This window comes from Carassius gibelio, chromosome A13, assembly GCF_023724105.1.
Source record: "Carassius gibelio isolate Cgi1373 ecotype wild population from Czech Republic chromosome A13, carGib1.2-hapl.c, whole genome shotgun sequence".
Lineage (NCBI taxonomy): Eukaryota > Metazoa > Chordata > Actinopteri > Cypriniformes > Cyprinidae > Carassius > Carassius gibelio.
Window position 1 is genome coordinate 18,822,186 of NC_068383.1, and position 16,605 is coordinate 18,838,790.

General features: G+C 39.0%; 2 protein-coding genes across 7 annotated transcripts in view; both read left to right on the forward strand.

Moving 5' to 3' along the window:
• LOC128026410 (E3 ubiquitin-protein ligase MARCHF8) overlaps positions 1 to 7,178 on the forward strand; it is an 80,506-nt gene extending 73,328 nt beyond the window's left edge. For 3 of the 6 annotated variants that reach the window (XM_052613513.1, XM_052613514.1, XM_052613516.1), the window contains 3 exons: positions 537 to 672; positions 2,927 to 2,941; positions 4,389 to 7,178. In XM_052613513.1, coding sequence (XP_052469473.1) covers positions 537 to 672; positions 2,927 to 2,941; positions 4,389 to 4,693 — 456 coding nt within the window. In that variant the 3' untranslated portion in view covers positions 4,694 to 7,178. Of the gene's footprint in view, positions 1 to 536; positions 673 to 2,926; positions 2,942 to 3,588; positions 3,637 to 4,388 lie in introns of all 6 variants that reach the window. The other 3 variants (XM_052613515.1, XM_052613517.1, XM_052613518.1) reach the window with 2 other exon arrangements.
• A 2,341-nt stretch (positions 7,179 to 9,519) lies between these two features.
• LOC128026413 (voltage-dependent anion-selective channel protein 2) lies at positions 9,520 to 16,408 on the forward strand. Its single transcript, XM_052613524.1, has 9 exons — positions 9,520 to 9,707; positions 11,817 to 11,888; positions 11,984 to 12,033; positions 12,261 to 12,413; positions 12,503 to 12,555; positions 13,446 to 13,673; positions 14,156 to 14,306; positions 15,207 to 15,264; positions 15,499 to 16,408. The coding sequence occupies exons 2-9, from the start codon at positions 11,822 to 11,824 to the stop codon at positions 15,588 to 15,590; spliced, it is 852 nt and encodes a 283-aa protein (XP_052469484.1). The 5' UTR covers positions 9,520 to 9,707; positions 11,817 to 11,821; the 3' UTR covers positions 15,591 to 16,408.
• Positions 16,409 to 16,605: the final 197 nt, after the last annotated feature.

A 16,605-nucleotide genomic window follows, 5' to 3' on the forward strand; every position in this document is an offset into this window, starting at 1 on the left:
AAAATTGTAGAAAATTGTCTTTTTTCCCCATACAATGAAAGTCAAAGGTCACCAAAACTGTTTAGTTACCAACATTCTTTAACCTATCTTAATAGTAGAAAGAAAGTTGGTTTTGAAACAACATAAAGGTGAATAAATGAGGACAGAATATTCATTTTTGGTTTAAGTATGCATTTAAACAGGCTTTTAATCAGGCAGCATGGCTTTTTTATTAGATTAAATGTGTATATAGTGTAAATAAACACAAATTATTGGATTATTCTTTATCAATATAAGTTTGATGTGGATTCTGGGTCATAGCTTGATAAAGAGACCTGCACTGAATGGCTAAAAGAGATCCAGAGATAACTCTCACTATAAGACACATGAAATATTTACTAAGCAGGAAGGCCAGGTTCCTGATTTTGTTTGTAGTGCACTCTAAAGTATGTTGACTATTCTATTGATTGTAGTCATCAAAGTCTTTCTTTTACAACAAATATCAAATGTGTAGGGAGTCATTTCTGAATGTCTTTGTTCTATCTGTGTGTGCGCAGTGGGAGAAGCTTCAGATGACCGCCAGCGAGAGGAGGAAGATCCTGTGCTCGGTCACTTTTCACGTCATCGCCATCACATGTGTCGTCTGGTCGCTCTACGTCCTCATTGACCGCACAGCAGAGGAGATCAAACAAGGTTAGTCCTCTCCTCTCCTCTCCTCTCCTCTCCTCTCCTCTCCTCTCCTCTCCTCTCCTCTCCTTCCAGCTCTTCCTCATCCAGCACCGTCTGCCTGCTTCCCTCCAGCCCCATACCCCTCCGTACCATCCAGCAATCCTCACGTTCCCCCTGGATTTTTCTGTTGCTTCTGGAACGATCACATTAGTCTGACTGACAGCTGTTTGTTGTACCCAACGATGCATATCTTGATGTATTCATGACCTCCACACAGATGGATTCTTTCTGGAACTTTTCTTTGGAGATATAGGTAAATGAAAATGGGTGTCTCATTTTAAGATGTGAGTTGGTACGTTCATAGTCTCATCTTCAGACGACGTGCTCAGTCTGGCCACAGTTCTTTCACAGATACATAATGCACACACAACTGGAAAGCTATAATGTAATTGGCAGACATTACACAAAGTCTGATGTGTACTTCCCCACTGTATAGAATGATAGAGTGTTGGTGAACAATATGTGGTTAATGTAAAGATCTGCTGAGATTTGAAGAAGCTAAATTACTTGTTTTTAGTATGTCATTGGTTAAATACCATATGGGTCACAAGACAATTTCAAGATGGCAGAAGTAGTATGTTTGGATATGATTTTTATACTATACAACAGTATAATAAAAAGCACACTATTTTGGTATATACTCTAATAATATTTGATTTTGGACACAAGTGCATTTTAGCATTAAAGAATATGCTCTTAGTTGCAGGTAAAATAGATATCAGATGTTCTGTGTTCGTGGTTTGTGATACAGTCTCAGATTTAACCACCCCTAAAGCCCCAGACACACCAAACTGACTTCAATGAACTAGCGGCGATGAAACTCGACTGTGGTGTCTTCTCGCATCCCCTTATCTAGACGAAAAGTTGCTCTTGAGCACAATGCAGAAACTCATACATACACATGCTTCTGCATGAGAGGAAATAACTCTCCGTGCCATCAGATGGCATTGGTCGTTATTCAGCACTCCAAAAGGAAAACCGGAAAAACTAGAACTGCATTATACAAAGTCTTTTTTAACTTTGTTGTTTGCTTAATTTAGTCGCTTCTGTTTTTCTTCTCATGCACTGGTTCACCAAGCATAACTGTCCAATATAGTGATCTCTTTTACCTGTGGGTTATGCTGGTGTTTTAACAACCCACTAATGGGGGTCAGACTAGGAAAACACATCAAAAGCTATCATGGACAGCCCAACATTTGTGTGTAACATCCTTAGCGGCATCTGTAGTCGCTTTACATGTCAGTCAGATGCTCTTGTTCTGTCTAAAGGTGTGGTCACATTAGCTAAATTTGGTGAAGTTTCACAGGCAAAGAAGGTCAATTGGCTATTGTCAGTAATATAGCAATGCATAAAGGTACTGCTTTCTCACTACTAAACCAATCAGCTCTATATTGGTCAACAAAGTGAATGCATGTTAGAAATTCAATAAAAACTGAATTCAGATTCTCTTAGGTACATTTTTCGCCCCATGCATCCCTTGTGAAAAATCCTTAATCATGCCAACTCCTGTTGAGATGACCGCCTTTCGCCATTTGTACAAAGTTAAATATAAAAAATAAAAAAAATAGTCTTAAACTATGCAGGACTAGCACACTGATGGTAAAGTTGTTTGCTCCCAGATCATCTCTCACACCCCATCTAATCGATACCATTAGGGAGCTGTGGAGCGCAGGGACCGGATATGTTTCGGAGAATTTGACAGCAATGGATTTTATTTCCATAATGGATTTGAGCTGGGGAGCAAGTGTGTGTGTGCTTGAGTAAAACACACTTTTCCTTTTACCGCACTCTAGATGAGTTTTAACCCTGACCTCGACCCGTAAGCTGATGTGCGTCTGACAGCAGGCACTTTACTGATTTGCTCCTAACATTAAGGGCCCATTCACACAGGCCTCACTGTACAAGAACAGTAGCTTTGAAGGAGATCCTTGATCACTATTACCATGGCTACATCATTGACTTTTCTTCATCCTGCATGGTAAGGCTTGAGCAGAGTCAGAGCCCTGTCAAGCGCAGTGCATGCACACATACCTGAACGTCTTTACATGTCCGTTCTTCATACCTCATGGTTCATAAGCATCAGATCGTTCCAGCAGCTTATATCTTACATCTTAAGATATGATTTCCACCCTGCTGCACCCCAACCCCCCGCCCCCCTATCAGTGGCTTCATCTTTTGCCAATAGTGAAATAGTAACAGACTCTTTTTAACCATGCAGCGGGGAGAATACCAGGTAAACACTTTTACATTTACCATTCTTTCCTCCTAACTCTTTCTCCTTACTGTAATGATTTTTTTGAAGGTCCCTCTCTTCCTCCCCTGGCTACTTCAGCCGTTCTAGCATGACTGTAGCAACATAAATAAAGGCAATAATGCTTCACATCCAGAACGCTCTGAATGCAGTGTGCCCCATATTGTCGGTTGTGAATGTGCTGGACAAAGGCAATTTCAGGCTTGATGGCCACTTATCATTGCCTGAGTTTTTCCTTAAATCTATTTTCTGGATACATTCAGGCACAAAAGATTAAAGCGAAAGAAACTGTCGAAGGTGATGTGTGGAACAAAGAGGCAAGCGCTGCATTTTAATGGACTGTGGCATGTTTTTATCGAAATCGAAACTGACATAAATCTGTATCGAACTGCTCTCCTGATATCGCTCAGGCAAATGTGTACGTGTCAGTGTAATGAATGGGATTGAGCCATCAAACGGGTTCTTTGTATATAATTAGGTTGATTGTAATAAGCAAGATATAGATTGAAAAGGCCACTTCTATCGTAAGAAAAGTTATAAAAAGGCTATACAATTGGCTTTCAAAAGACTGTCCTGTATGTGCAGCACTAACCTCATTCTCTGCCCTGTGCCTTTGGTAATGGTGTCAGGTGGACTAAAGCTGCACCCCGGCCTGGCTTATGGAGCCTCCGAAAACAGTACAGTATTCCATGTCCAAGGCCTTGTGCTTGAACAGAACGTAGCATTTAGAGACATACTGTAGCACATGGCAATTCCCCTCACACTTGATCTTTTCTGACATTTCAAAATGCTCTTTTCCAAATAGGAAAGCAACTGTAAGCAACGCAAAGGCTGGCTGAAATAATTTCCAATGAAGATGGAAAGAGACACACCTGAAATGCTGGTCTCTTTGCTGCTGGTCACGACTTCTCAGCCGTTTCTAATGATTTTAGTCAAATGGTCAAGGGTGAAAATGCTGTATTTGCATTCTGAAGCATAGCCCTGTGTCCATTGCTGGCTCTTTAGAAGCTTGGGTGGGATATCAGGACTCCAGTCGCCTGTCCTTGCATCCCTGCTCATGTGTTGTGCTCGATGTATATTTTAGATCTTGTTGTATTTCAGAATCACTTTGTATGCATATAGAGTTTATGTAATATTGCTGCAGGGCAATGTATTACAGCAGTCTTGCTTTAGGATTACTGCATATGGGTCAATGACACAAGACTTTTTAAAAAGATTTTTGAAGACCAGCATGAATACATAGAGCCCATTTCTACCATGTTTTCAAAGCAAAAGATTTTTTTCTTCTCCATTTACTATGAACATTTGGTTTGTCATTGACCCTTACGTTTGATCCTGGATTTTAAACAGATTACAATGGGAAATAAGCTCTTTCTAATGTGTGTGATACTTACAGCGATGTGTTTTCTCCTTCTCGTTTCTCACACAGGGATACTGGAATGGCCTTTTTGGACCAAACTGGTGGTGGTGGCCATAGGCTTCACTGGCGGACTGGTGTTCATGTACGTGCAATGCAAGGTCTACATGCAGTTGTGGAGGAGACTAAAGGCCTACAACCGAGTAATATATGTGCAGAACCGCCCAGAGACCTGTAAAAAGAACGTTTTTGAAAAGCCCTCACTTCTGGAGCCAAACTTGGAGAATAAAGAGGCGCTCGGGCCGGCGCAGTCGGACACAAACTCTTCCCAGTACACAGAGACAGAGGACTATGGTATGGAGATCCTGCACGTGTAACCGCTTGGCCCACATATACCCCCAACTCTAGAGGACCGGCTGGGGCGTCGCATGCTCTGGGACACATGGCGATGCCGCACAGCACCGGGCACGAGGGACTGTCTTGAGACTGAGACTCGTTTTGTTGTTTAGATGTTCTTTTCTCTTTGTTCGTTTGTCCAACCTGTTCCTGTGAGTTGTTGGCCAACCATAATGAATCAGTGTGTGCGCTAGATCTCGGCTCATTCCAACTACTGCCACTGTACTGCTGTCGTACAAGAATTGAAATCCACGGTCCGAGCTGTGTCTGTGGGGACGTGTCTGCGCTGGTTCTGACGGAGTCGATGCATACAAGCACTTTTTATTTCCCTGTTCTAAAGAGAACTGTTTTTTCCATGTTTTAATAATATATTCATTCCCTTTCTACATGGATGAGACATTAAAACAAACTTCAAGTTTTGCGAGCGAGATCTCACATTTTATAGGTTCATTTGTATCTCCACAGACCCCCGCAGAAGGAACAAAGAAGGAATCTGAAGGAGCGATGAGGGAACATTTACTTACTGTCATGTATCATTCCACTTCTTTTAGAAATCTGTTATGAGTAAATTCTGAATTTATTCTTTGTGTAACTGACATGACCTAGGCTTTATTTTGTAACAGCTGATCACTAAATAATTTGGATCATCTAATTACAATATTTATCCTAACAAGGGCTAGATTTACTAAAGTGTGATGCTACAGTTCTTAGCATGTGCAAAAATGATCCCATACGGTGACTAGTTACAGGCTGTGCTGCTGATTTTTGCATTTGCTGAAGACTTCAGTGCATTAGTGAAAGACTTTAGTAAATCAGGCCTTAAAGTGTATGTTATGAATGTAAAGGATTCAAATTCCTCCATTCAGTGTAGCATCATGCAAGCTTCTGTGTGTGAAAGAGATTTACCTTTATTGTGAATTTTAACCTGCCGAAAACTTGCAAGTTCTATCCTAAATCCTACGTTTTCTGGTTTATCTCATCTTCCTGTTCTTTTATCAAATGGCTTATCAAAGATCTGGCATTACTTCCGAGCTGACTTTAAACCACGGCTGAAAACAGTCCATAGCAAATTTCCTATGGCTCGTAACTTCAGGTTTATAATTATTCTGGAATATTGTTTAGCGTTTCAATGGCTTTAAATGATGGAAAATAGCCATGTTAGTTTTGGCCTTCATTCGACTTTGATTGACATCCCCAGCAGTGATGTGCTTCTTATATAAACTCTATTGTGAATGAATATTTTTCATGCTCTGATGTTCAAAAGGTACAGGATGCTTCTGCCATCTAGAGCTACTGCACAGACAATGCACATTCATCATTTTTTAACCTCTTCTGACTGGCTTTGTGCCATTTGACCAATAAAATATGCTAAATGTTCAGTTTGCTAATGGCATAGCTTTTGTATTCCTTATCAAACTTGAGTTCTAATGTTGAGTCTGTCTGTCTGTGTGCGACCAAACTAATTCTTTGGATAACGTCACAATGTATGCACTACAACAATGCATTTATGCAACCCTGTCAGCTCTGAGATCATCCAAATGAAGCCATGTTTTGTTGGAGATACGTGGAATAAAACTACTGCACTGGTTATGTGGTTTGCCAGGCCTCATACACATGTAAATCCTTACCAGCTCAGTTTAAATTCCCATAGCCTAATGAAATGATACATTTGATCAGTTTTACAGAGATTCAATGTATACATTTCCCAAGTTTTTTTTTTTTTTTGATAGCATATTTGTACAACTGTGGGAGCTGGCTCCTTTTACTATCTAGTGGTGGAAACACTTAAACACACACACATTTTCCAGAATCTCTTTTTAGCACTGCACTTGATCATATTTTGATGGATGTGTTTTAAAGTGCAGTAATAGTCTCCGTCTTAGAAGTGTTCCATGCATCAAACTGCAGTGCATTACTACTGAATTGGCTTGAACATGGATAACATGACTGTTTCTTGCATCTCCCTCTTAATTCTTGTACTTTTTCTCTAGTAGTAAATAGTTTCTCTTTGCATTTTTGAGCATTAAAAAACAACCAATTAAAGGAAATTAGGAAAGTTATTTTCAGCAGCCTGTTGCATCAGATGTTTGCTTTTATAAATTACTGTAATAATTGGTGATTAAAACAGCCTGGATATACTAAACAAATTATTTCCCATAGGAAAGTTAAATGATATTCTGAGTTGGTCATTTATGTGTGTCAAGGCCTTTAATAAACTCTGTTAAATAGATGAAATCAGTGGAGTTCAACAAACATTTCACATTGTGGCTTTCTCAGTGGATAAATACTGGTTCTGTGAAACTGAAAAGGCTGTAATCTACATGTTTGTATTTTCTCTCTGTTTCGCTTCCTTTAAATCACCTTAATCTGGTTGATTTTAGTTTCTTCTCTGAGATATGAGTGAATACATTTGTGCTGTGTTTTTAAGGGGAGTCTGAGTGGAGCAATAAAAGAAATCTTAAAGTAGCCAGTGTCGAACTACGCCGTTTATTTTTGAGTATCAGTTTCTCATGTGAACCTTCCAGGGTGATGCATTTTATAATTTAATTAACTTATGCTAATTTAAGTTGATTATCATCACAGTGCCAAATGCTGTTTTATTACCAGCAATTTAAGAAACTGGACAAATGTAAAAAGCATTCAATCCTCATGTACTGTACGGTGCATGAGCCATGGAGCGAGAGGGAACAAAATGGGGTCATAGGGGTCAACTGGCTTTCGTGTGTAATCCCATTAGCTCCATGTCTTTGCCTTTAGCGCACACTCCGCAGGACACAGAAAGCAATGAATTTAAGACCCACATACATCATGACTAAAATATTTTCTAATAAATCTTGTGAAATATCTACACAAACATGCATCACACTGTCAAACTCTCAAATGGTCCCTCAGCACAGGAAGAGAAGAGAAAGTTCATTATACAAAATAAAAAAGGCCCCTGAGAACCGACCTTACAGTCGACCTCCACTGCACTGACCTAAAAGCGGCTGGACTCTGATATTGTTATTATACCCTTTTTTAATCTTTAGAGATTAAGAGCTCTTTTCCGAGAAAGACCTGCCCAAAATGTGACTAAATACTATAGAGACTCTTCTAAGTATTTAAATGAATTTTACCAAGATATGAAGACAACAAACGGATTAGTGCTTTATGAAAGTTTACTATTAAAAATGGTTATTTAGATAGAAAATCTAAGAAAATATGTGGAGGAAGCCTTTCCCAGAAGCACATGAGTGCATGATTGAGAGTCTGACTTTAGCACTCAAGGTCATAGCAGAGATGTGTCTGTCCTTCCTGCTGAGGATGTTCTCAGGGTCTTCACAAAATCATCCGCAGTGATTGCAACACTAAATACATGCATGTTTATGAGATACTCAGCAGTACAGACATTATTCATGATTGTGAATTGTATTTTGTTTTGGTTTTGTTATGTTAAAAAAGATAAACATTTAATAGAGAACACACTGAAGTTTGCTTGTTTTATGCTGTATAGCATAACGAGTAAACAATTATCATGATTCATTCATTAGGCTACATGCCAGTTACTGACATATCTGTCAAACACTGGTATATATTTGGACTCTTCATGGAGCAGATATTGGTCAAAATTGGGAACACAGTGGCTGACATCTTCACAACACATGTTTGATAAATCAAACTTCATTAATAACCTTTTATCATTGTGGTCTTTGGACGATGTGTGCAGGCCTGTGGTCTTTGACTCCAGACACTTTTAGATCAGAAATTTGGAGAATTGGAAAAACAGAATTCCCTGATGTGCCCGGACCTCTAAAACGTTTTTAATCACTAGATTTAGCAAAACTTTTGAAACATCACAGCACAAGCAATGGAACAAACTCACCTTTTTTTTCTTTTTTTTTTTTTACGTTTTTGTAACTTTAGAAGTGCTTTAGCAGCCCCGAGAGGACAGTGGAGGCATCGCTCAGCAGCACTGACGTCACTTCAGTTGAAGTGAACTGAAAGACACTCAAAGAACGCTCTGTGATTTCTGCAGATAAATAACCACTTGTTCTGAATTTAAATTCGATGTTATTAGCTTCAGAATTATGACTCAGTCGTTAACAGTTATACGAAGCCCACTTTCTTTTGCACTTACATTGAAATGAAAACCAGAAAGTCTGCTGACTAAAACATACCCCCCCCACACCTTTTCCTTTTTGCCAATTGAAATAAGGCTGAAATAAATACATTAAAATATTAGATTTTATTAAATTTAAATTTAAATTATTTTTAAATTAAATGAATGAATTTTATGTTTAACGGAAAACATAAAAAATGATAAGTTCTAAGTTCTAAGATCTATAATTACTAAAACAGAAATAAATAAATCAAAGATAAGTAAAAAAAAAAAAAAAAAAAAAAAAAAAAAAAATCAAAAATCAAAAATCAACATTTAAGTCTTCCCTAAATGTTGTTCAATAATAATAATATAATGAAAATGTATAATAATGATTATGATAATAATAATTATAATTATAAACATGGTTATTATTATGTAATATTATTAATAATTTATATTAAATTATATTAAGTATATTATATTAATAATTAAAAATTTGTATTAGTTGTTTGTGGATTTTATATATAAAACTTAGTGAAACGATTTATGTGTCAGTACTTTTTGAACATTTCCAGCACATTTGAACAATACGTGCTAATTTTGGTCACTTTAGTCATTATAAGACATTTTCATACCATTTAAGCTCTAATAAAATTTCTTTAAATTGTTATATTTGAGTAATGGGATATTTCTATATTGGCAACGTGAATAGAAGCACTTGGCTGTAAGCATTTACCATCAGGCACCGATGGGGCAGCCTGGGGTCCTTGAGCAGGAGGTTGTCGGCACGGGTGTGTTACATTACAGTCTCCTTCAGTTCGCCCTCCAACCGGCCGGACACCGCACACTGGCTCAGCGCTGGGAATAAGTTCAACAGTCGCGCCTGAATAACCTCACGCAACTCATTTTAACAGGTACGTCAGTAAGCAACGCAGAAATCATAAACCGCGAACATTTCAGCTTTGGAGCTGTCAAATTGCATGCGTTCTCCCTAGTGCTAGCGCGTTAGCTCGCGTTAGCTGAATCACCCAGAGTTGGGACTCTCGGCCTGCTGTACTGTCACAGCCAGACAGACGCAGCAGCCCGCGGTCTAAGATCATGAACACAGGTCTTCGGCTCTCCAGCCTCCTCTGTAGCGTGGCTTTACTCCCAGATCTCCGGCTCAGTGCTGGGCTTCCCGCAGCTCACACGAGGTCTGGAGCCGCCTGACCCGTGTCCCCACCGATCATTTCTACTGCTCTTATTTCTGTGTTTTAATCACAGTTCGTGCCTTAACTTTTTCTGATTTCGTTTATAGTCGTGAGTTTGTCCTTTCGTCGCCGTGCGGGTTTCCTGTGGTTTCTGAAAATGAGGAAGGAGATCCGCAGTCACCATTGCCCTTACTATGCCCTTTATAATGAATCAGTTCTCAGACCCGAGCTGACTTTACTATAAATCTATAAGGTTCCTGCACAAGAGGATACCTTTTTTATTTAATAGAAATGAATACTCCCTTGTTGTTGTTTTTTACTACAGAAGAACTAGTCAGGAATTGTTTCAAAGGTGTAGGAGTATTTCTTTAGAAGTGGTGATGTAGTTCTTCTTGAGAAGATAGACATGGAAACGCCTGTCATGATTTCAGGGCCAGACTTTCCTTTAACTGTTCTGTATGGTAAAGGTCACAGTGATGTTTTATATTTAGAGTAAGTTACAGCCTATTGTCTCTTTGGAAATGTGATTTTAGTATATGTTCTTATATTTGTTGTCTGAGGATTATTTACAGTGTTTGCAAGGCATTATTATATATTAGTCTTCCAGTCTGCTCTGTTTGGTTGATGGCTTCTTTTTAAAGCTTGAACTCACTAGGAGACCAGCTTGACCAGGCTAAACCAGTTAAGACCAGCAAAAAATCTTAGGCTGGTTTTACATTTTTCCATTGTTCTTTTTAACAGGGGATGGTTCACCTTCAGTTGCTGGTCCCCATTGACTTCTTTTTCTGTTGCGTAGTTTTTCTTTTTCTGTTTTTTTCCATACTATAGTATGGAAGTCAATCAGCAACTGAAGGAGAACTATCTCTTTAAAAACGTTCAAAAGTCTAACCCCAAGGGTACGGTCTCTGTTATTTATTTATTTATGAATTGATTCATTTGAGATGTAATATTAAAATGTGAAAATCTTGCATGTCACATTACACTTTTCAGTCCATTTCATGTACTTCATTTTCATATGCATGCAAATGCACAATACCGGAAACACAAGCATGAAAAACAAACTTGAACTTTGGAGTACAAAGTGGGGATTTTGTACAGTTTTACATTTTGGATTTATTATTATTTGTTAAATGCCACCGAGCATAACGTCATATCACAATCTTTGCAGTGTCCAAAGAAACTGAGTGTTCAATGTCTAGTGTGACCACCTTTTTACTGGGTCTAGAATATATTTAGAATTTATGTAAAACATCTTCAAAATTTAGCATTTTGATTGGTTGTCTTTTTTCCATTAGTGTATAATGCATTGTGATTGGTCTCTTACTCACAATTCCATGATGAACACAGCCTGTACATTTCCTGGATGTAACTGCAAACACATTATTCAGACCTTACACCAAAGCCTAGCTATTTTTTTCTTTTAATCATCTCCACACCCTTGCCTCCACACCTTCTTCAGTTTTATTGCTATAATTCCATCTCATGTTGACTTGTGCACATGCTCCACTCTTGTAGATTAGTGTGGAATGAGTCAGTGCGTCACTTCCTGCCTCGCTGACTCAGTTAGGAGTGGCCTGCTGTCAGTTCAGATTAGCTGGAGCAGAGCAGCTGCATTCAGACTGGGTCATTTATCAAACTGATATGACACTGGCTCACTACGATTAACCATGGAAAGCTACAGATACCATAGACCACCCAAAACGTCCCACCGCTTTTTCAAATGGCTCTGCTCAGTTGTAATTGTGTGAATGTGTTGGTCTGCTTCTACACAGCTATATTAGTTATGCTGTTCTTCTGAGTCTGACACACTTTTTTTTTCCTTTTTTTTAATAGATAAAATGGCAATTCCCCCAACATATGCTGATCTTGGCAAATCTGCCAAAGACATCTTCAACAAAGGATATGGTAATGTATCTAATAATCCACTACATCATGCGAAAAATCCCCATTAGTTGTCAGTTAAGGTTATAATTGTTTCCTTTTGGTTTGTTTTCTGAAAGGATTCGGTATGGTGAAGCTCGATGTCAAGACAAAATCAGCCAGTGGAGTGGTGAGACTTTTCATTAAATGTGTTTGTGACCAAAGCAATTTGTCAAAGTGCCAAAAATATTTGTAATGTACAAAGCCAGGTTTATTGGGAGCCTAGATTAGGAGGCAAGCTAGAAGAAAGGAGAAAAGTATAGCTGTAACCTGTTTCTTATTTTGGTACTTAATGCTTTAAACAATACACCTGCTCCATGAATCTGTCACTGATATTTCTCTTTAATATCTCTGTAGGAATTCAAGACCGCTGGTTCCTCCAACACGGACACCAACAAAGTGGTGGGCAGCCTGGAAACCAAATACAAGAGGTCTGAGTATGGGCTGACCTTCACAGAGAAGTGGAATACTGACAACACCCTGGGCACAGAGATCGTCATCGAAGACCAGGTCTGAATCTGGTTTCAATCACTCGACGACGATGAATCAAAGTGCAGGTGTTTTAGCATGAATAAAAATGCTCTTTATCTCTTTTTCAGATTACAAAGGGACTGAAGTTGACCTTTGACACAACCTTCTCACCAAACACAGGGTACTTATTTTATTTTTCTTGATGGAAAAGCTTCAGATTTGGTTTGAAGCACAGATTTGTCTCAGGGGAGATGAGGGACGGGATGTTGTGTCATGGAGGCCCCGTAACTCAATATCGTACTGAGCAATTCAAGTGTCACCATGTGACAGAGTTAGCTCTGTTTTGTTGTGCATTGATGCATATTTCAAGGTTACTTCGACACGAGCTGTTCTGAGAACTGTAAATGGGTCGGTCAGGAGAGAGTGGCACCTGTCTGGTGTCGTTGGGGTCTGTGCTCTCAGATGACAGAATTGCTGACATGGCCTTCACTGATGTATAGGCTCATGTAGCTCACGACAGGGGCTTTGGATCATGTAGCAGAGAGGTAAAGAGCAGCGTTTGTCTCCGAGCAAGATCAATGGATTTAATCTCCTACTGAAACAGTTTAAAAGTTTGGCTTCAGTCTTTTATTCTCACCAAGGCTGCATCCATTTGATTAAACATAGAGCCAAAGAGTCATTTTATAAAATTGTTACAAATTAAAATAACTGTTTCTTTTGTAATACATTTTATATTTGACATTATTTAAATACTACTAAAAGAGATGGTCTAGATTCAGCTATTTGTCACTTGTTTTTATGTTATCTAAAGAAGAAGATTATATATAATATATTTTAAGAGAGGTTTGATAGTTCAAATACACTTTGAGAGTCATTTGTTAAAGTAATTGCATCACTCGTTTGATGGAAAAGAGTATTAACAGTTCAAACAGTTTATATTTCTGCAGACTGGAATTTTGGTTTATAGCTAGTCAAAAGGCAAATAATCCATATGTTTTAAATGCCTTTTATAAACAAATGTGATTCCTCTAAATATGATGCTAAGTTCTGTTTATTTTCCTTCATGAACAGAAAAAAGAGCGGAAAAGTCAAGACCGCATACAAGCGGGAGTACGTCAACCTGGGCTGTGACGTTGACTTTGACTTTGCCGGTCCAACCATCCACGGCGCTGCAGTGGTCGGCTATGAGGGATGGCTCGCCGGTTACCAGATGTCCTTCGACACTGCCAAGTCCAAGATGACCCAGAACAACTTTGCTGTAGGCTACAAAACCGGAGACTTCCAGCTGCACACTAACGTGTAAGTCCTGAAGCATCACTACATCATTCTGAGTGCATGAGACTGGGACCTGGTTTACTTTAGTGGGGAGGAGTGTTGATATAGGGAGAACTGATGTACACAGAGACAGAGTTTGCTTAGACGTCAGGAATTTTACTGCATCTTGTCACCGGAATGACACATTACTTGTCACTTAATATGCCATATAGACAGGGACAATCTGGACAGGATTATAAAATCATGATTTTTCTTTTCATGCATACAAATATAATGATGAATAATAAAATAAAGTTATGCACTAAATGGCATTTTTGATTGTTCTTGAAAATATTTAAAGAAATTGCTCTTTGTGAGAGTGACTAGAATTTGCAAGAAAAGTCATTTTGTATAAGCATCCAGAAGTTAATGTGCCACTGTTTGATTGATTGATTTGAGATTTCAGGACAAGTTGTTTTTTCATAATGGTCTAGTCTTAATGATTCTTAATTTGTCTGTCCCTGCAGTAATGATGGCTCAGAGTTTGGTGGCTCCATCTACCAGAAAGTGAGTGATAAGCTGGAGACGGCTGTGAATCTGGCCTGGACAGCAGGAAGCAACACCACACGCTTCGGGATTGCTGCCAAGTATCAGCTGGACAAAGACGCTTCCATCAGTGTGAGTAAACTCGCATTGCTTTTACACAAATCAGCAGTTTCAGAAGTAGGCGACTGCTTGTTTTTGCATCTGATCCCATAAAATACAATTTCTCAATGTACTTTTCCCAGAATAATAAAGGGTTTAGGGATAAATATAATTATTACTTGATATTATCAATTTGCAGTGTCCTTTATACCACCGGTTCTCAATTATGTTCCTGGGGACCCACTGCTTTGCACTTTTTGTATGTCTGTTTTATTTGACACACTTGGTTCAGTTTATGGAGCTCTCTCCTAATGAGCTGATGATCTGTGTTAAATAAGCGATGCAGAGCAGTGGGTCCCCTGGAACAGAATTGAGATCCACAGCTTTATAGCAGTGTAAGGTGCACTTACACTGTGATTAAATTTACCAGCCAAAGCCAAAAAGGATGAGTAATCTTTTTTTTATCTGGCATCTTACAAAACAAACAGTCATTGTATTGCACCATGATCTATATTTAGAGAAAATAAGTGTATTTACACAAGCATTACAGTAAAAGGGCGCAATGCATTCCATGCTCAAATGATGATCATTAGCTCTCCTACACAGACAATGACAAAGTTTAAGGCTATTGTGATGCAAAACAAAACAAAAAGAAAAGCCCCAGAGTCGACACAGATTTTCTGAGAGGCGACATGCTCTGGTACAGCTTTTATATCGATTTTATACACTGAATTTAGCATCCACTCACAGTAACTTTGAAAAGATTTGTGCCCCTTTGCTGCTGAGCATCCGATGGCAACTCTGAATCAAATTGTGAAGATTCCCAGAACTCTTAAAAGTACAGCCTCTGTTTAGTAATGTGTTTGTGATTTGAATGTTACATTTGGCTTTGCATGTGAGCATTATGTCACCATTTTCCTCTCTATTCGACAGGCTAAAGTGAATAACACCAGCCTTGTCGGTGTCGGTTATACTCAGACTCTGAGACCAGGTACAGTGAAGAGTTTCTCTAGATGAATTTCCTGTATTACTATTTACCCTTTATAACTTGCTAGTGAAAGGCATTGATTTCTTTTTGTTTTATAGTTGGTAACATCATCTGTCCACAACACAATATGATTCACTTCAGCTTTGGAGACTGATAAAACTGCTTAGAGATGCAACCCATTTATGTGGTTAAGGTGATGTAAAAGCTGCAGTGATTAAATTTGTGATGGTTTTTCAGGTATCAAGTTGACCCTGTCGGCCCTGGTTGATGGAAAGAGCATCAATTCCGGTGGCCACAAGCTGGGCTTGGGCCTGGAGCTGGAGGCCTAAACCTGCTCCTGCTTAACGTCAGGGACAAGGGAATATCAGAGAAATCTGGCCTTAAATCTAACTCCAACAGCAACCAGCAGGGGGATTCCAGATGAGATGAGATGCGCGTAAAGGCTCATCAAAAGCGATCATGTTTCTTTTTGTCACCTCCTGGTCCTCATGCCCTTGTTTGTTTTTCAATTGTAGTTGTTCTCTTATAGACATTCAGCTACAAATTAACTACTTCTTCATCTCTCTCCAGCACTGCCACAGTAATGATATACTCTTTGGGACGGAGGGTGTCTGTGGCTTTCTGTTGTGTTCCCTTCTCAGTTAGCCGGTGGTGGGTTTGGGGCGGATTTGTGACAAAACTGTCTCTGATTTCATCATTTGTATTGTATCTGATATTCCTTAGTCGTCTGAATGCGATTCAAGCCACCACTTAACTCGATATTAAAGGTTAACCCTGCTATTATTTAAATGCTGTTATACTGTTTTCTTCTTTCCATGCACGCAAGGACAAGCTTAAGCAGTTTATTTTTCCTTCGGCATCCATCCAGAGTAACCGTTGTATGTAAAGTCTGCCCTTGAACTGAGCAGTTTTTGGGTAGCCTAATGGGGAGATGAACGCTGGTGCCCCTGTACTGGCATTTCTGGTCTTTTATTTTCGTTTGCAGCACAGACGACTATCTGTGGCTCACCGTGATGGCAGAGTGGGTCTTGTGGGTGTGGTTTGAGTTCAGTACCCTTTGCTCCTAAATCCCTGAGATCATGCATTCACAACACCTGAGAGGTCCTTATGTGTATGTTTGAACTTTTCAATAAACTATTTGAATTCATCTGATATCTTTTGCTGCTTACAAAGCAGATTGGTTCTCATGCCATAAAGTCTAGCTCAGAACTATATTAGACCTAAAATACTGCAGAGGAACAACAGTGCTTAATGTAAATACTCTTACACAGCTCAATTAACAGGCTTATTCACAAATGGCAGAAGAAAAGCATCACATATCTTTGACAGAATACAAGGAAAAAG